The 16,864-nt window shown below is 52.3% G+C and overlaps 1 protein-coding gene across 11 annotated transcripts in view; it reads left to right on the top strand.

The window, feature by feature from the left end:
* TNRC18 (trinucleotide repeat containing 18) overlaps nt 1-16,625 on the top strand; it is an 87,751-nt gene extending 71,126 nt beyond the window's left edge. For 6 of the 11 annotated variants that reach the window (XM_039490861.1, XM_039490859.1, XM_039490854.1 and 3 more), the window contains 13 exons: nt 887-1,114; nt 4,342-4,784; nt 5,756-5,920; nt 7,020-7,161; nt 8,072-8,189; nt 8,714-8,789; nt 9,337-9,445; nt 10,535-10,651; nt 11,124-11,288; nt 12,486-13,750; nt 14,580-14,816; nt 15,442-15,516; nt 16,174-16,625. In XM_039490861.1, the coding sequence (XP_039346795.1) occupies nt 887-1,114; nt 4,342-4,784; nt 5,756-5,920; nt 7,020-7,161; nt 8,072-8,189; nt 8,714-8,789; nt 9,337-9,445; nt 10,535-10,651; nt 11,124-11,288; nt 12,486-13,750; nt 14,580-14,816; nt 15,442-15,516; nt 16,174-16,380 (3,347 nt within the window). In that variant the 3' untranslated portion in view covers nt 16,381-16,625. The remainder of the gene's footprint in view (nt 1-886; nt 1,115-4,341; nt 4,785-5,755; nt 5,921-7,019; nt 7,162-8,071; nt 8,190-8,713; nt 8,790-9,336; nt 9,446-10,534; nt 10,652-11,123; nt 11,289-12,485; nt 13,751-14,579; nt 14,817-15,441; nt 15,517-16,173) is intronic. The other 5 variants (XM_039490855.1, XM_039490853.1, XM_039490857.1 and 2 more) reach the window with 4 other exon arrangements.
* Nucleotides 16,626-16,864: the final 239 nt, after the last annotated feature.

The raw sequence follows: 16,864 nt of genomic DNA, 5'->3' as shown, positions 1-16,864 counted from the left end.
CAAAGCAAAATGCCCTCCACCTGTATCAGCCCAGGTGGTCTGTTTGCATAAGGATTTGTCCTGTTAAAGCTGGACTTGTGCCCATCTGCAACTGCTCCTGCATTACTGGGCTGGGCCTGAAGGGGCATATGTTGAAAGTTTTATGCCGTGTGTTAGTGGAACACGCCTCATGCCCCAGCTCCAAAGCAAAACTGATGAAAATATTACCCCTTAGGAACTGCCATTCTCTTCCCTTATGCCTCTCTCCATCCACAATTATTTGTCTAAGCATTCAAATTTCATTGCTCTTAATACCCCACCCCCATCCCTGCCTCCGTCTTGCCATCTCTGTCTCTGTCTCTGTCTTGCTCTGTGTGTGTCTTCCCTCCCTGCCAGGGCATGTGCTGATTTTGTGTATTCCCCTTCAATGAAGGAGAGCTCTGTTGCCGTTACAGAGCCATTCCAGTGCAGTCACAAAGCAAAGGATTTCATTATGAAGAGGGAGAGGCAAAAAGTAATAATAAAATCTGAAAATCTTCGCCTAAGTCTCTCTTGCCCTCCTTTGCCCCATATGGGTTCAGTTGTGGGGGTTTCCCTGTTTGTTTGTTTTTGACCGCACGCTACCGTGTGCACCTGTGTGAACAAGGCTGGTATTACCAGGCAAGTCTTAGTAGGTGAGGAGTTATACCCTCCGTGACTACAAGCACTTTCTTGTTTTCTGTGGCCTAAGGTGTCTAGCTCAGTTTGGGTGGCTCTGCAGCGTGAGAGAGGACGCCGCAGGCTTACAGGGATAGAAACCCTGGCGCTCTGTTTGCTGGGAAGCTGCAATCTGATGCACCAGGGCTGAAGGATGGACAGTGGAAACCTGATTAGATTTGTAATGGGCTTCCTTTTTTCTGCATGCTAGATTCTAGCTCCGAGGAAGAAGAGGAGGAAGAGGAGGAAGCAGAGGACTATGGGATGGACAGCAACGACAGGCTTTCCTCCCCGGCTCTGGATGAGAGCGGTTTGGGACTGCTAGCGAGGTTTGCTGCTAGTGCTATGCCGAGCCCCATTGTCCCCCCTCCTCTTTCCATCATCCAGCTGGAGGCCAAGCAAAAAGCTAAGAAGAAAGAAGAGCGGCAGAGTCTGATGGGTAAGTCCCATGGGGAGGGGGCTGTTGGGTACAAGATGGGAGTGGAGGGTCCCACCTGTGCTGAAGGTGCAGGGAACCTGAGGAGCATGGATGGAAATATTGGCTCAAGGTTTTCATTCAGTGATGGCTTCTAAAGAGAGGGAGCAGAACCCACCCTCCACACAATTCCCCACTCCTGCATCTCTCCCCCTATTTTAGGCCCATCCTGAAGCACCCATGTTGAGGATACTGGGGTTGTCTTACAGGGCCACTGCCCCTGGAGAGGTGGGTGGGCTCCAGTCCATCTGGTGGTGGCTGCTGGGCCAGTGGGCCCAGACGTCATGGCTCTGCAGGGGGAGCACCAGCAGAGAGGGATAGCGACCCCATGTGGTCAAGAGTAAACCTCACATTGCCTGGCAAAGTGCATCCGGTTGTTTGCTGCTGGTTGCCTGCATCAGTGGCTTTCCTTGGGGCTTCTAAACTGACACTGCCTGGCTGGCTTCTCTTTGTTGGGGCCCCAGGGTGTGTTGGATTGTCATCTTCTTCCCTCCCCCGCCCCCCGCCTTACCCCCCATCTCTGTGCTGAACACAGGAGTGACATGGTGTTACATTCTGACAGCCCCTTGCCCCTTTGTATGACAGTGCGAGGGGGCAGAGGAGGGGAAGCCCGTGTGGCTGTAATTAAGGATGGGTTGGTGAGGTTTCCTGCAGAGTGCGCATGGCAAGGAGCTGAGTTTGTGCCTGCTGGACAGGCCATGGTACCTGAGCTGATCCATAGTCTATTGAAGTCAATGGAAAGGCTCCTCTTGACTTCCAGGGGTTGTGGAGAGCAGGTCCGCAGAGACCGGGCCCCCGGCGTGGATGTGGGATCACAATGCAGGGCTGCCCCGTTCAGACGCACACATGCTACTCCACTAACTTTTGAGCCCAAAGTGCCACCTCCCTGGGCAAGCAGCAAAGGCAGCTGAAGGAAGCCCCATGGTGGCAGCAGACCTTCTAGGCAGCATTTCGCTGCCTGGATAGTGGGTCCTTCAGGGCGCAGGGAGTGTGCAAGGCTGGTGCAGGGCAGAGGGGACGTTGGAACAAGGAAAAGTGCTGAGCCCCAGTTCACCTCCTCCCTGCCTTGCCTCCCTGTTCCCAGGGAAGCTCTGAATGCAGTCAGCATGGGAGCAGCTCACAAATAGGGCTGCGTCCCATCAGCCAAAGGCTCTCTCCTCTTCTGCTTTCCGGCGCCCAGCTCAGCCATGAGAACATGTGTTGCCCGGAGAGCCCATCTCCCTGAGCTCTCTCCTGGCACTTTCCTGGCCTGGGGTGTAGTGGGGGGAGAGCCACAAAACAAGAAAGGAGATGAGGGGGGGGACTAAAAAGAGGAAAAATGAAACAAGGCCATTTTATAGATGAGGAAACTGAGGCAGAGAAGTTATGTGATTTGTCCAAAGCCATAGAGGGAGTCGTTATCAGACTGGAACTCGGGAGCTCCTTACACTGTGTTGTGCACTCAGATTGCTCCTGTGTGTCTCTGTCCCTATGTCTGTCTGTCTGCTGCAGTCTCTGTCTTCCACATTTGTCTTTTCTGCCCCATGCACCGTGCTGCCAAATGTACCCCAGGGTGACATCTTTCTCAGGCAGCCAGATCTAGAAAGGTTCCATTTATAAACTCTTTATTAATATTTATTAAATGATAATGGAGTTTATGGCATGCTTCAGAATGGAAAATGATGTCTTCCCTGGGAGCCCCGCTTATTTTAGCACCATTTCCATGGTAGATTAGGCTTTTGCCAACTTGTTCCAGTAGCCTCCGTGAAGAATTTATCACAACTGCTTCTCGTAACCTGTCCCTCTTAAAACCCAGAGTGTCTAGAACTTGTCTAGTTTGTATTAATAAAAAGGAGGGTTAATATCATAACTATGAATGGGTCCTTCATTTCAACCAGTGCCTGCTTTCACTGACTTTGCCTTGCACTCTTCCTAAGCGTGTTTGAAATGTCTCATTGAGGGAGAGGAGGAGGCAAAACATTGGTTTTTAGCTAATGAAGGAGAGAGAGTGTGCGCGTGTGACATTCTCTCACTCACACGAACATGGGGTAACTTTGATCCCAATTTCATGCCTTGGAGCATCTTCATTCATTGTTCGTGTGTTTGTCAGAGAAGGAGAACTGGAGGAATTGATGACACTTCACTAAGGACTAGAGGTAGGGTTGAACTGTTAGTGTCAGGAAGGGGAGAAACGGTAGTCTCAAGGTTAGGATGTTATCTCAGGGCGCAGGAAACCTGGGGTCAATTCTCTGCTCTGCCACAGCCTTCCTGTGTGACCTTGAGCCAGTCACCATAGTGTCTCTGTGCCTCAGTTCGCCATCTGTACAATGGGGATAATAGCACTGCCTTATGTCACAGGGGGATGAATGCCTCAAAGATCATGAGGTGTTCGGATACTGCCGTAATGGGGGCCAGAAAGGACCTCAGCCAGATACTGTCTCAGGTCTCTGCTGTGGTACAGGGAAGAGGACAGCAGGAGGGGATTTCCACTTGCTAAGTGCAAGAGATCATTTACCTCTTCTGAACTTTACAGCGACTACTCGAGCCAATAGAAAGGCCCCTCTGCTCTCACTGGCCAATCAGAAAGCATTGCTTGAAGCTGGGGGGTTTAATTAATAAAACATTTCATCTGAACCCAGCATAGCCAAGTGGATCTGTGTGAGGAGCCCGGCCATTAAGGGAGTCAGCCTTTGCCCCGCAGGAGGAGTTTCTGTTTTCTGTCAGCCACCAAACCCTTTCATACTGAGCCCTGTCTGTAACTTGTTAAAATGAGTGCAGGCCTTTCTGTGGCTGCGGGGAGAAGTTAGGGGTGGCGAGGCATGCCCCACAGGCAGCAGGCTGGGAAACGTGGATTGATGTGGCTCTTGGGAGGTAAGGAAGGGGGAAGTGATGGGAATGGTCATTAATTCTGAGCGATGCTGCGTTGGTGGGTGCCATGGGGGTTGTTCCATACTCTTTGCTGGTTACAGCGTTCTCATGGGGAACGACTGGAGAAGGAGAGATCTCCTCTTGCCCCCGTCCCCTCTGGGGAGTTCACTTCCATTTCCTGGTGTGACTCTGTGCAATGAACTAGGGTGGATTTTCTTGGGGATTTTTGGCCATGCTCTGCGGGTCAAGGGTAAAGTCTGGCATCAAAGCCAGAGGACGCTGGGTCAGACCCAGCCCACCCCTATCGAAGTCGGGCGCTGATGGTTCAACCTCCTTGTATTTAGGAACGGAGTTTGAATACACTGACTCGGAGAGTGAGATAAAGATCCGGAAGAAATCTCCCTCTGGGCTGCTGCGTGGGAAAAAGGGGCTGATGGAACAAGGCAGCGCCACCCCCGTCCAGGCACCCAGCAGCATGGACCCCAGCCCCGGGAGCGCTGACAAAGCCAAAATGGGGGCAGAGAAAGGCCGGAAGCTGAAAAAATTCAAGTCCACCAAGGAACTGAGCTTTGAGTTCGGGCTGGAGGCGAGTGACGACGACCTGTGGAATCGGCGCCGGAGCGAGCGCATCTTCCTCCACGACGCCAGCACTTCCTCGTCTGGGCCGACGCCCAGCACGCCAACGAGCTCCACCCCTGTTTCCAAGCCCAGCCGCTGCGGGAAGGGGGCGCCGCTGAGTCCCAAAAAGGAGGGGAGCAAAGGGAAGGAAAGGAAAGAGCTGAGCAAGGTAGGAGCTGCTTTGCTGGGGTGGGGCGCAGAGCCGGGGGCGTGGCTGACTTGCAGGGGGGTGGGGCGGGGAGGTTAATCCTGTTGATCCTGGCACTTGGAAGGAGGTGAGTTTAATGGCCATCTCATCTCAGCAGCTCCTCGCTGCTGCATGGAAACACCCTCCCCACTGCCCATAAAGGAGTTTCCTTTATCCACTACTGCCCAGTTAACGTTGGACCAGGCTAACTGCTCTTGCCTGACTATACCAGACCTTGGTTTAGGGATTCTGGGGGAGGTCCTGTCCCTGCTGGTTAAACTCCCATTGACTTCAATGGGGCAGGATGTAACCCCCAGGCTAGCCGTGCAATCCTTTTTCTGCCCCATTGTAAAACTGGGGACTGGAAAATTTGCTCTGTCTCCACCACGGAAACCCTGCACTGCAGTCAGAGGGAAAACTCCTGTCTCGCCCCCAAGTCTCCCCCGGTCTGGTCCCCAGAGGCGCTTTGCCGTTAGCCCAGCGACGTCCTAGATCCCACGTTCTCGGGGAATAGCAGTGCTCCCTTCCCAATCACGTGCTAACCAGTCTGCTGAAGCATTTGGCTCCAATTTGGCCTATTCACGGCTTACTGGGGAGATTGGATTATGGGAAGAATTAGACAAGTTGTGACACGACATCAGGTGGGGTCCTTTTCCAGCAGTTCTGGAGGAAGAATTGGTCAGCGGGGGGTGCAGGCTGGGATAATGAAAAGCTCTCGCTGGAATGTCGATGCCGAGTGCCAGAGAGGCAGTGAGAGCCTCAATACAGTGCAAGAGTCTGGCAAGCTGCCTGCTTGGGCTCTGCCCCATCGTGGCTGGAGTCTTTACTCGTAGCTCTGTTTGAATACGAACTGCCGCGCTCCCCTTTGCTCCATCTTTCCCCTGTAACTGGCTAGCGAGCGTTACTGATCAAGCCTTTTTATGGGCGGGGGTTGTTTTTGTATTTGCTTTTAGCAGAGGAAGAAGGGTAAAGAGGCCCCTTGCTGCTCCTCCTCCTCTTCCATGTCTCCCGCTGGCATCTCCAGCTCCCCCTCCGATGCCCGGGTCAGCCTGGCCAACTCCCTGAGCTCCAACAAGAAGAGTAAAGCCAAGGTGAAAGCAAAGGAGGTAAAGAAAGAGGTGAGGGTTGACTCACAGATTGAAGTCAGGTTGTAGCAAGACAGCTGGGTCTTTGCTTCCTTCCTGCCATATTGCATTGTGAGGGGGGAAGACAGACAGACAGACAGACACACCCTTTTGGGAGCTGGGACGTTGGTAGCACTATAAAGTGTTCTCGCTAACGAGACTGGGGCAGGAAGGGTTGTACGGAAACACCCTTACAGGCAAGTCAGACTTTACTTCTTTCAAGTTCTCCTCTTGTCAGGAAGCCTAAAGACTCAGATGAATGTAGAACACCACCATCTAGTGACTTTTCCCGGGCCCGAGGGAAGGTACATCCAGGTGACAGTTCAGGGAGCTCAGGCCTTGCCAACCAAATTCCACTTTGTGCCCCGGAAGAACGTGGCCGCGTTAGGGCAGCATTGAGGGGTGTTGCTGGCCCAGTGGGCAAGAGTTCAAGACCCCTTGAATGGGAGTGGTGACTGAACTGCCACCTTCCCCAGGGAGTCCCTCTTCACCAGTTCCAGGTTATTAGGGACACCGTCGGACTCTGCAACAGCAGCCGAAACACAGTTCTTTCTGGTTCTCATCACGAGTATCGCAGGCCAGTCCTACGGCTGCCTGGTTCTGTTCTGACGGCCCCAGCACGTCAACATTTCTTTTAATGTCCAGGCAGGTCAAGAAATGCAGCTCGAACGTAGGAAAGGGCTCTCGGAGCCCTCGTTCAGCTGACGACAGCAGTGGGGGATAAACACAGCAAATAAACAAAGCAAAGAACTCAGTGAGCTACCGAAAGGCAACCATCACTTTGGGTACGGCATTGGTAGGGCCTGTTGACTGCGGTGGTTCACGCTGAGGCGATCTGCATCCTAATTGCACTGTGTCCTGGATGGCCAGGTTACCTACCACGGGAGGGAGAATGGCAGGCGCAGAGTCAGGGCTGCCGCAGGGATGTTGCATCTTGGCCTCCGGCCTGGAACCTTCCATGTCTAATGGGGATCACTTAGAAAGGAAACTGCAGCGCTGGGGAAGGAGGGTTGTTAAAATGGCTCCTGAGCCCTGAAGCTCGATCCCGGATGTGGCCGAAGTTTCTGATGTGCTCTTTCGTTTCCTTCTCCAGAACCGAGGGAAGGGCGGCGCAGTCAGCAAGCTGATGGAAAGCATGGCAGCCGAAGAGGACTTTGAGCCCAATCAAGACAGTAGCTTCTCAGAGGACGAGAATCTTCCCCTGAGCATGCTTGTAGAGCGGGCGCCTACCCCAGGTGAGAGCCGGAGGCTGTCGCTGTCGGGGGAGGGGAAGCTTTTCTAAACACGCCTGGTGTTTCGGCAGCAATGGCTGGGAGAGTCGGATGAGCTTTTCCCAGCTGGATAAAGAGCAGCGTGCCCAGTGTGATACAGGGGATGCTGCTCCACTCTGATGAGGAGCACAGCTCTCATTCGGCGTGCCCTGAATCCCCCACAGGCCGGACCTGCCTTGGCCAGCAGTCGCAGGCGCGCGCCATCAGTCATTGGGGCGGGCTGTGCTCACAAGCAGTTGGAACAAAGGACTGGGTCCCAAGAGGGCTTTGAGTTCTAATCCCCGTTTGAACCACTGACTAGTATTTTGGCCCCCAGCAAGTCCCTTGACCTTCCTTGTGCCTCAGTCAGGGCAGCTGCAAAGCCGGCCCAATAGCAGGGCTGCCTGGAGAATCAGGCAGGGCATCTGCTCTGCGTTCACCTGGGAATGATAGGATGATAACCCAAAGAAAGGGGTTTGTATGATCTGCCTTTACCCTTCACCCGACTAGTGTTGACTGGTTTTGGTCTGTGCGTTAGCCCCTAGTTATGAACCATGAGCCAGTAAAGAGCCGCCCACTTATTCCTTAAAGCACCCCTACAGGTTTCTACATCTCTACGAGATGCTGGGTTTTGTCTGGCCTGTTGGTATTATTACTGTATCACCAAAGTGCCTAGGGGCCAGCTGAGAATAGGGGCCCATTGTGCTAGGAGCTGTACAAAGAAAGACAGCCCTTGCCGCAAACAGCTGACAGTCTAACTGAGGCCAGTGGGAGTGGCAGGTGTTGTCGAAAGCTGTAGAATGGCTGTAGAATGGCCCTTGTCCCATGGGATCTGCCCCTTTCTGTTGTGTTGAATGGAGCCGCTAACTCCATGTCTTGCTCCGTGGTCCTGCAGCCCCCCGCTCCTGTATCATTGACAAAGATGAACTGAAGGACGGGCTGCGTGTCCTCATTCCCATGGATGACAAGCTGCTCTATGCCGGACACGTGAAGACCGTGCACTCTCCTGACATGTGAGTAAAATGGCAGCCTCCCCCTGATGGACCCTGCTATGGCGGGGGGATAGCGCATGCTTTGGGGGCGCCCGTGGGCATGTACGCACAGTATTGCTGCCCTGTCCTTCGTGCACAGCGGGGTTTTAGCCCCAGCTCCACCAGAGACCCAGTGGGGGGGTCTTTTGAGCACCTGGTGTGTGATCCAGCACAGCTGATTCTGTGCCAAGCAAGCTGGATACTGATGGGCTGCAGATGTTTCTTGAGAGCTGCAAAGCTGGGGGCAGTAGCTGTGTTTGGCTGGGAGGAGGAATTTACCATAATGAGCTACCCTAGTTTACCAGGGAATTCCTCAGCTGGAAGAATGCAGCCTCCTGTTAAACAGCCTTGGCTAAACTGGGGATTTTGAGGTGGAAGATGATAGGGCTTGGAGAAGGTAGGACATTGGGGAAGGAACTAAGCCCAGGGAAGAGTTATTGGGGCACAGCGGGTCCTTCTTGTTAAGCTCTGATATCTTGTGATGCTCTGGGGTCTTGTGTTTTCAGATACCGAGTCGTGGTGGAAGGGGAGAGGGGAAATCGTCCCCATATCTACTGTCTGGAGCAGCTTCTGCAGGAAGCTGTAAGTTGGGCCATTTTACTCTCCACATGTGCAATATGATTTTCGTATCAGGGATGGGGGAGGCAAAAGGAAAATCTCTCCTTGTCTGGTGGGTAGTTGCAGCGGTGCCCCCAGTCCTGCCCCGGATGCCTCATCAGCATGGAGCAGGTCCCAGACAGATATTGCTTTATGTGCCTCGGCAAATGTAATTCCCTTCCCGGCATTGTGGATTCAGCTTCCCATCGCTGGCATTGGGCGAACACGCACCAGGGCCAAGGGCTTAACCCTGTCCTGCCAGGGACTGTAGGACTTTGAGTCTTTCGAGCTGTACTGCATTGTATTACGTGGAGGAATGTGACCCTTTCCTATAGAGGTCACCCTTTTCCTGCTCTGCAGCCTTCAGCAGAGGCACCTTTGAATCCTGGTGGAGGAGGAAGTCCAGGAAGTCCTCCCTGGGGAGGTCTCAGCAGTGTCCATTGACAGTCAGTCTCCTGGAACACTAGTGTGAAGGACAAAAGATCATGGAGGCCTCAGGCGGGTTAGTAACTTGCTGTCCCACCCCAAACAGATTATTGACGTGAAGCCACCCTCAGTGAGGTTCCTGCCTGAAGGAACAAGAATTGCCGCCTACTGGAGCCAGCAGTATCGCTGCCTCTACCCAGGGACCGTGGTGAGAGGTAAGAGCATATCATGGCTGCCCCTCTTACGCTCACAAGCCAGGAGTATCTTAGCACAAAACTTCAGGAGAATCAGGGGAATAGTACGGTGCAGCCCCAAAGCCTGTCGTGATAGCCCTGCCAGGCCAGATTCCTTATCTGGAGTAGTGCCCGACTCTGCAAAGAGCCCCATTGTGGTATGTAATCATCACAGCTGCCTCGCGGGCCAATATTACTGTGCACTTATGCTGGGATTTTCACAGAGGCCTAAGGGAGTTAGGTGCTTATAACCATTGAAATTCAACAGAAGCCTAGGAGGGGGAGATAAAAAATTTCAAAATCCCATAAGTGAGATAGGAGCCTAAGTCCAGCTGACTTTCAATGGGACATAGGCGCCTAAGTCACATAGGCACTTTTGAAAATCGTACCCTGAGTTCCTGACTCCATTTGGCCTCTTTGGAAATCTGAGCCGTAAAAAGTGCCTGTAAAGAGAGAGTAGGAAGGGCTGTGAGCTGACTGCAAAGCACTTCCTGCTTCCCCGCAATGCCCTGGACACGTGGTTTGATGTTGACTGGCCGGGAAAGTGGCCATAAATGAAGAAGCTGCCAGTTGGGATGCAGCCCTTGGAGTGCAAGATGCACTAGCTGAAGAGAGTGTAAGAGGGGATTGCACATGACTAACAGACTGGGGAGACGGAGACAAGGAGAGAGGGATGAAACAGTGATTCTTTATCTGGGAGGGAAGATGATGGCTTACGATAGCCAAGGGTGGCGATAAAATCCAGTCAGAGATGGATCTGAGGCTACTGGACAGGCCATAATGGAGGGACGTCAGTGCAAACGAAGAGTGAACAGGCGTGAGAAGAGATGGGATTAAGCTATTGGGATGACTGTGTTGAAAGAGTAGATTTGCGCTTGAGGGCGGGGTGTGTAATTGGATCACAGGTTGTTCGCCCCAGATGGGTCTGGCTTAGTAGCAGGTTCTGAAACTGGCCCTGCCTCCATCAGTCATAACTTCCAAGTGCCAGGGTCCATCTCGTTTCCACTTTACTGCTCCAGCTGAGTGTGTTCCCAGTCCTCTCTTTCTAATGGCTTTCCCCTCAAACCACAGGGGCCCTTGATCTGGAGGAGGATGGGGATCTGATAACGGTGGAATTTGATGATGGGGACACTGGCCGGATCCCCCTGTCTCATATTCGGCTTCTACCACCTGACTACAAGATCCAGTGTAAGTCTGGACTCCTGAATTGGGTTCTTGCATGAGGTTTCCCCCAGAGCCCATGAGCAGCCTCCTTTTAAACCTGCTCAAAAGGGAGATTTTCCATGCTAGGGAACTATCCCGTAAGATTCCAGGGATAATTCGCCACTGTTTTTGTTCCAGGAGTGTGTCCTAAGCTATGTGGATCAGGACTGAGTTTTCTAGGGCTGGGGTGTTGGAAGGAGAACCCATTTTGGAGTGATGGGGTGAATCCCTGTCTGCCCGGTGTTAGTAGGTGGCAATTTCCCAATAGCACATAACGTGCATCCCTCATAAGCATTGTGTGATGCCAGCGAAAATCTGGGGACAGCAACAAGCTCCTTTTTAATGGCTGCTGCTGAAAATTCAAGACGTGCAGTTTTGGCGCAGCGTGGTTCTGTTTGGTTTGATTAGTGGGCAGGCATACACCAGCATTGCTCATCGGTGTGACTTGATGTTACAGGTGCGGAGCCCTCCCCTGCCCTCTTGGTGCCCAGTACCAAGCGCCGCAGCCGGAAGTCCAGCAAGGATGCTGGGGAAGGAAAAGAGGGCAGTACACTAGGGTCAGAGGAGCCAGTGGCCAAGGGCAAAGGTCGTGGGAGAAAGCCAAGCATCAAGCTGAAAGCTGGTAGGTTGATTCACCCTGTTTTAACGTGCAGTTCAGTGAGTCCTTGTGCCAACTGTTTAATCCGGTAATGTAGCATTTCTTTTCCTAGAGTAGCATCCCTTTGCCTAGGTGGTTCTGCAAACACCCAACCTGCACTAGTGCAGGTCTGCATCTGGTCTTTGCTGCTAAACTTCCTAATCCTCATCCTTCCCTCGAAGACAGCTTCCCTCCAGCACTGTAACCCAAAGTTCAGGGAAAGTGTTGAGCAGCTACTGAGTTTCTCTCCTTCTTGCAGGAGTTTGTCCATGGGATTCGGTTGGGTTAGAGAGCTAGTTATTTACCAACTGGGGTTATTGAATTCAGTGCTGCAAACAAGATTTGGAAACTCCACTCTGTTTTCTCAGCGGCGCATCCATGGGCATGAGCCTCAGCCATGAATTGCAGACACACTGGGAGGCTGCTCCCTTTCCTAGCTGCAGGGAGAGCGCTGCACCTGTAGGGAGGCGGAACAGTTCCAATGGCTGAGCTTGCAGAGGGAGGGAAAGCAGCTTCAACATTGCAGCTGCTCCACCACCCTATGGATGCAGCACTCTGCCCGCAGCTAGGAAAGCAAGCAGCCTCCCACTGTGTCTGCAACTAATGGCTGAGGTGAGGCCTGCTGTACCCTCCAGAGGCTAAGGCTTCCCTCTCACCACTGCTCACAGGACATGGCTGGCATGAGAAGTGTCATGAGGTTGGCTCATGCTAAGGTCCCCGTGGTAGTCTATTATGCTACTGAATGAGCCACCATCTCACCTTGTATTTCAAGGCACGGTATCTGGGCAGCAGTAAGTATAGCACAGATCGGAGAGACCTAGATTGTGCTTTCTCAGCTTGGTTTGTGATAGAGGAAGCTCATCGCGCGTTCTCTTTATAGCGGTCAGCAGTTCATTGGTGTTAGCCTCAGACATACTGGCCTGTATTATTTATTAAGTCCTCAAAAAGGGCCTTGCTAAGGTGGTCACTGGTTGGAGTGAACAGTATGATAAAAAAGCAAGCCATGAAGGAACAGCAGAAATCTTTAAATCTCCCTCCCCACCCAGGGCCTCAGCGCCTGAGTTACGTGCAGGGAATATTCAGCAACTATTGTGACTTGAGGGAGTCCATCCCGGCTTATTGAAAATGTCATATGGGTGATATTTGCATCTCTCAGTCTATCTGCTTTCTGTTCCTTTCCAGAAGAAGCAGTCTTGCCGGAAGAGACAGACCAGGGAGATTCTTCAGCAAACATTCCTTCTGCTCCAGAGAAGACAATCTGCCTTAGCAAGCAAAGCGTGAAGGGGTCAAGGAAAAGCCAGCAGAATCCAGCAGGAGGATCTCCCCCACCTGCAGAGGAAAAACGGAATAAAGCCAGCAAAATGAAGATCTCTGCTAAACTCCATAGCTCACCTCCGCCTTCTTTTCAGCCTCCTGCATTCAGCAATGTTCTTGGAACGGAACCCTACAGTGAGCTCCCGGGGGCGCTGGGATCCTTCAGCTCCAATGACAACCCCTCCGGAAAAACCAAAGCCAAGAAGGGAAGGCCTGCCGAGGAGTCGCAGGAGTTTGGTTCAGCAGCCAAGGCTCAGAGAAAGCAACTGGACAATGAAATCCTCATCAAGCTGGACCATGAAGGGGTGATGTCTCCAAAGACCAAGAAAACAAAGGAGGCCATGAGGATGCTGGAGGGGTCAAACCTGACCAGCAGGAGGGATGGCAAGAGTGTCCTGGGGATGGGCTACCCTGCTGCATTGGGCAGTGAAGCCAAGCAGAAATCGTCAAGGGCTAAAGCAGCAGAGGGGGAATCTTCGGCTTCTAATTTTGGAGGCAAGGATCAAGAAGTCAAAACCACCCCAGCGACGGCCGCGGAGGAGACTGAAAGCAACAGCAGCGGCAGCAGCTCGGAGTCCGAGGGCGAAGAAGAAGCCGAGAAGAACGGAGGTGAAGCTCAGGACAGCAGCTCAAGCAGCTCCAGAGCTTCGACCCCTCTGTCTTCATCTAATTCCTCCTCCTCTTCCTCTTCCAGCAGTAGCAGCTCTTCTTCATCCTCTTCCTCATCCTCTTCATCAGCATCATCCACCTCATCTTCATCAAGCTCCAGTTCCTCCTCCTCTTCCACCACAGATGAAGACTCCTCCTGTAGCTCAGATGAGGAGGCGGCTGACGCCCAGCCGAGCTCCTCAGTCCAGCAGGCTCTCACTCCAAAGCAGACCAAGCAGGCAGGAAAATCCCGCGTGTCTTCTCACCCTCAAGGCCAGAAGCCACCGCAGCAGCAACAGCAGCCACAGCAGAAGCAACCTCCGAGCAGCAACAAGAGCAGGCCCAAAAAGCGGGAGGGGATCCATCTGCCCACGACCAAGGAGCTTGCCAAACGGCAGAGGCTGCCTTCAGTAGAAAACAGACCCAAGATCGCTGCCTTCCTCCCTGCACGGCAGCTTTGGAAGTGGTTTGGCAAACCCACCCAGGTGAGCATAGCGCTCCGGCTAGTTCTTTTGGCTCTTGACCTTTGTTTTCATAATCCCTGTCACCTTTCTACTCTGCCTCCTCCCCTGCCAAACCAGCAGTTTCATCCCCACCCTCTTCCTGGCTGGAGAAGGCATCCCTGGTGGTGAGGTTTGGTGCATTCCCAACTGGTTTGTTACTGGGGTTACTCCAGGCAGGAAGGAAGAAGATCAAAAATGTTTCAGGCAGATTTACAGCAGACATCCGGAAAGACCCTCCAGCAGCAGCTGCAGTCCATCTGTTGGGACTGCCTGGCCCCTCTGTCCATGAGCATTGGCTCCTTGCTGTACTGAAACCATAAACAGATACACTATCTTTAGGTGTGTTGAGGTGGTGTTGGTTTGTTTCTGGAGGAGCGGACCCCCCACTGAAATCAGGTTACTCTATACTCCCCACTCCCTTCTCACTAGGGGTTCTCCGATCACCCTTTAACCATTCAATTTCATTTGTGACGTTTGCGGCTGTGTCATTGGCCCTCTGGCCAGAAAGGGATAAATGCCTCCCATCATTGCTGTTCTCCCTGTTAGCCAGCAGGGGGTGCTTAAAAGGGGGCAACTTGCCATATCTCCCAAGGTAACATGCTTCATCTGGACCCACTCACTGTTGAGGTGTCCTCAGGTTGCTTTGCCATACCATTGGGCTGACCCAACAAGAGGGTGTAACTGTTGGTGCTCTAGTTCTCCGTAGTGGGATGCAGGCAGGGCGCGCAAGCTATCCCAGAGTGGGGGGATGAGTGAGACTGGTTTGTACCTAGTATTCTGTTCACTCAGCTTTGCGCTCCTAATTTCACAGAGACGAGGAATGAAAGGGAAGGCCAGGAAGCTGTTCTACAAGGCCATTGTCCGTGGCAAGGAGATCATCCGGATTGGAGACTGCGCAGTCTTCTTGTCAGCTGGCCGGCCCAACCTGCCCTACATCGGCCGGATCCAGAGCATGTGGGAGTCCTGGGGGAACAACATGGTAGTCAGGGTCAAGTGGTTTTACCACCCAGAAGAAACCAACCCTGGAAAAAAGCTCAACGAAGGCAAGGTATGTCGACCGAACGCTGCCCGCCCTGCTTAATGGCCATGCTGCAAAGCTTCCCTCACACCTTCATCCTGGCGGGGGTCGGGTGACTTTCATAGTTTTTAACTAAGTGCAAAATATAACTTGGTTCCATTTGTGATCAGTAAAGGGTGAACATGGAGATTCTGTACGATCAAAGTCATTAGTCGATGGACACGCCTGGGGTTTCTAAAGCCACTTGAGAGGGGGAGGTGGTTTTTATACTTCTAAGACACAGCTTGGAAACACAGCGAGCAGCCTTGAGTCCATCAAACTTCTGTGTGTCCCCGGGGTGCACAGAGCAAAGTGATTTATTCCTGCCGTCTGACATGTGAAGGGTGAGAGGAAGCCCTTGGCGTACGGGCAGGCTGTGTGGGCCTGATGGTCAGAGGTGCCAAGCACCCACAGCTCCCATTGACGTCACTGGGAGCTGCAGCTGCTCGGTCGCTCTAAAGATCGGGCTCTGTTTAAGCTGATGACTCAAGGTCAAGATGTAGGCTGTGGGAATGCACATCTTTATTCGGTGAGGGAGGCGCCTTTGAAAGGTACTAACTTGCCTGCTTTAACTTTTCTCCCTCTCCATTTTTCTGGCTGACTGTTCTCGGCATAGCGTTGGGATCAGAAATCTGGGAGGAGCCTATCTACCACTCTGCAGGCATCCAACCAGAGGAAGGACTTCATGGAGGTAAGATGAGAGTGCGGATGGCAGAAGGCCAGGCCTTGGAGAAGGTTTTGTGATGTGTTGTTGACTGCTCTGATTTTATAAGCGGAGCAGCAAGTGTTAATGAGGTAAAGGCCATCTGATCTGGTCTGGTCCGGTCCAATTCTATGCTGAGATGGGTGTCAGCCCCAAGTCCATGGTTTTGGCCGAGCATCTTACAGGGGGGGAAGGTAGCCTGCAAAGATCCAGATGTGAACATCCCTGGATTTCGGTGGTGTTTGGCACCAGCCCAGGCTCATCTTTGTTTTACTTCATTTAAATTCTGACAAAATGTCACCAGACTGATCCTGAGGTTCACAGAGAGGCTGAGAAACATGCAAGATGGCGACCGAGTCACCAGATTTGATTGAAACTGGGGGAAATATCCAACTGTAAAAGCCTTCACAAAGTTCCATTTGATGGCCTGTCTCACTGTGGGGATGCAGCAAATAAACCTCAAGGTTTATTAAATAAACCTTCTGCATCCCACCATTTTCACTCCGTGTGTGTAGCTCTCAGGTCCTTCTGTGGCCTGGGGCACCTAATCTGTAGGGAAGGGGTGTGTTCTAAGTGTTGTGAAGTGTCTGCTAATGAGTCGTTTCCTCTCTATTCCCCCGCCCCCCCCCCATTCCTCTAATGCAGCGAGCACTGTACCAGTCCTCCCACGTGGATGAAAATGATGTCCAGACCATTTCTCATAAGTGTCTGGTGGTTGGTCTGGACCAGTACGAGCAGATGCTAAAGACTAAGAAATACCAGGACAGTGAGGATCTGTACTACCTAGCAGGGACATACGAGCCCACGACAGGCATGATTTTCAATACAGATGGCGTCCCAGTTATCTGCTGACTGTCTAGGAAAAGGGAATTCAGGGACATGTGCTATCTGCCTGGAGAGTTCCGATTTCCCTTTGGAAGAGGAGCGTGGTGAATCTGAGGACATGCTGTTCAGACAACATGGTTTATTTCTTTCCTGCTCATGACTTCTGTGTCGCACTATGGACAGGTCTTCAAAAGGAGAAGAGAGAAAGTTAGGGTGGGGAGGAAGCAACCATAGGACTTTCTGAAGATGCCTTTGGGATAGCATTGGAGATTGGAGCCCATTGTTTTCTGGATGAACGGGGTGGTTTTAATTAAGACAAAATTAACCAGCTTCTTCCTTCCCCCTTCTGCTCTTGGAGTGTCAATGATTCTCAGATCCCTGCACCAGCAGAATAACATCAAAACAGAGGAGGCTTCTTTTGTGTTGCTTGACCCCCTGAAAAATTCAGAGGATGACCTTGTCTGGAAGAACACCTACTAGCCTTCAGGGTATCTGTGCCTCCTTCCTTATA

The sequence above is a fragment of the Mauremys reevesii genome, linkage group 10, assembly GCF_016161935.1.
Source record: "Mauremys reevesii isolate NIE-2019 linkage group 10, ASM1616193v1, whole genome shotgun sequence".
Lineage (NCBI taxonomy): Eukaryota > Metazoa > Chordata > Testudines > Geoemydidae > Mauremys > Mauremys reevesii.
The sequence above is the reverse complement of the archived record's forward strand: the minus strand, read 5'-3'. Positions and strand labels throughout refer to the sequence as shown.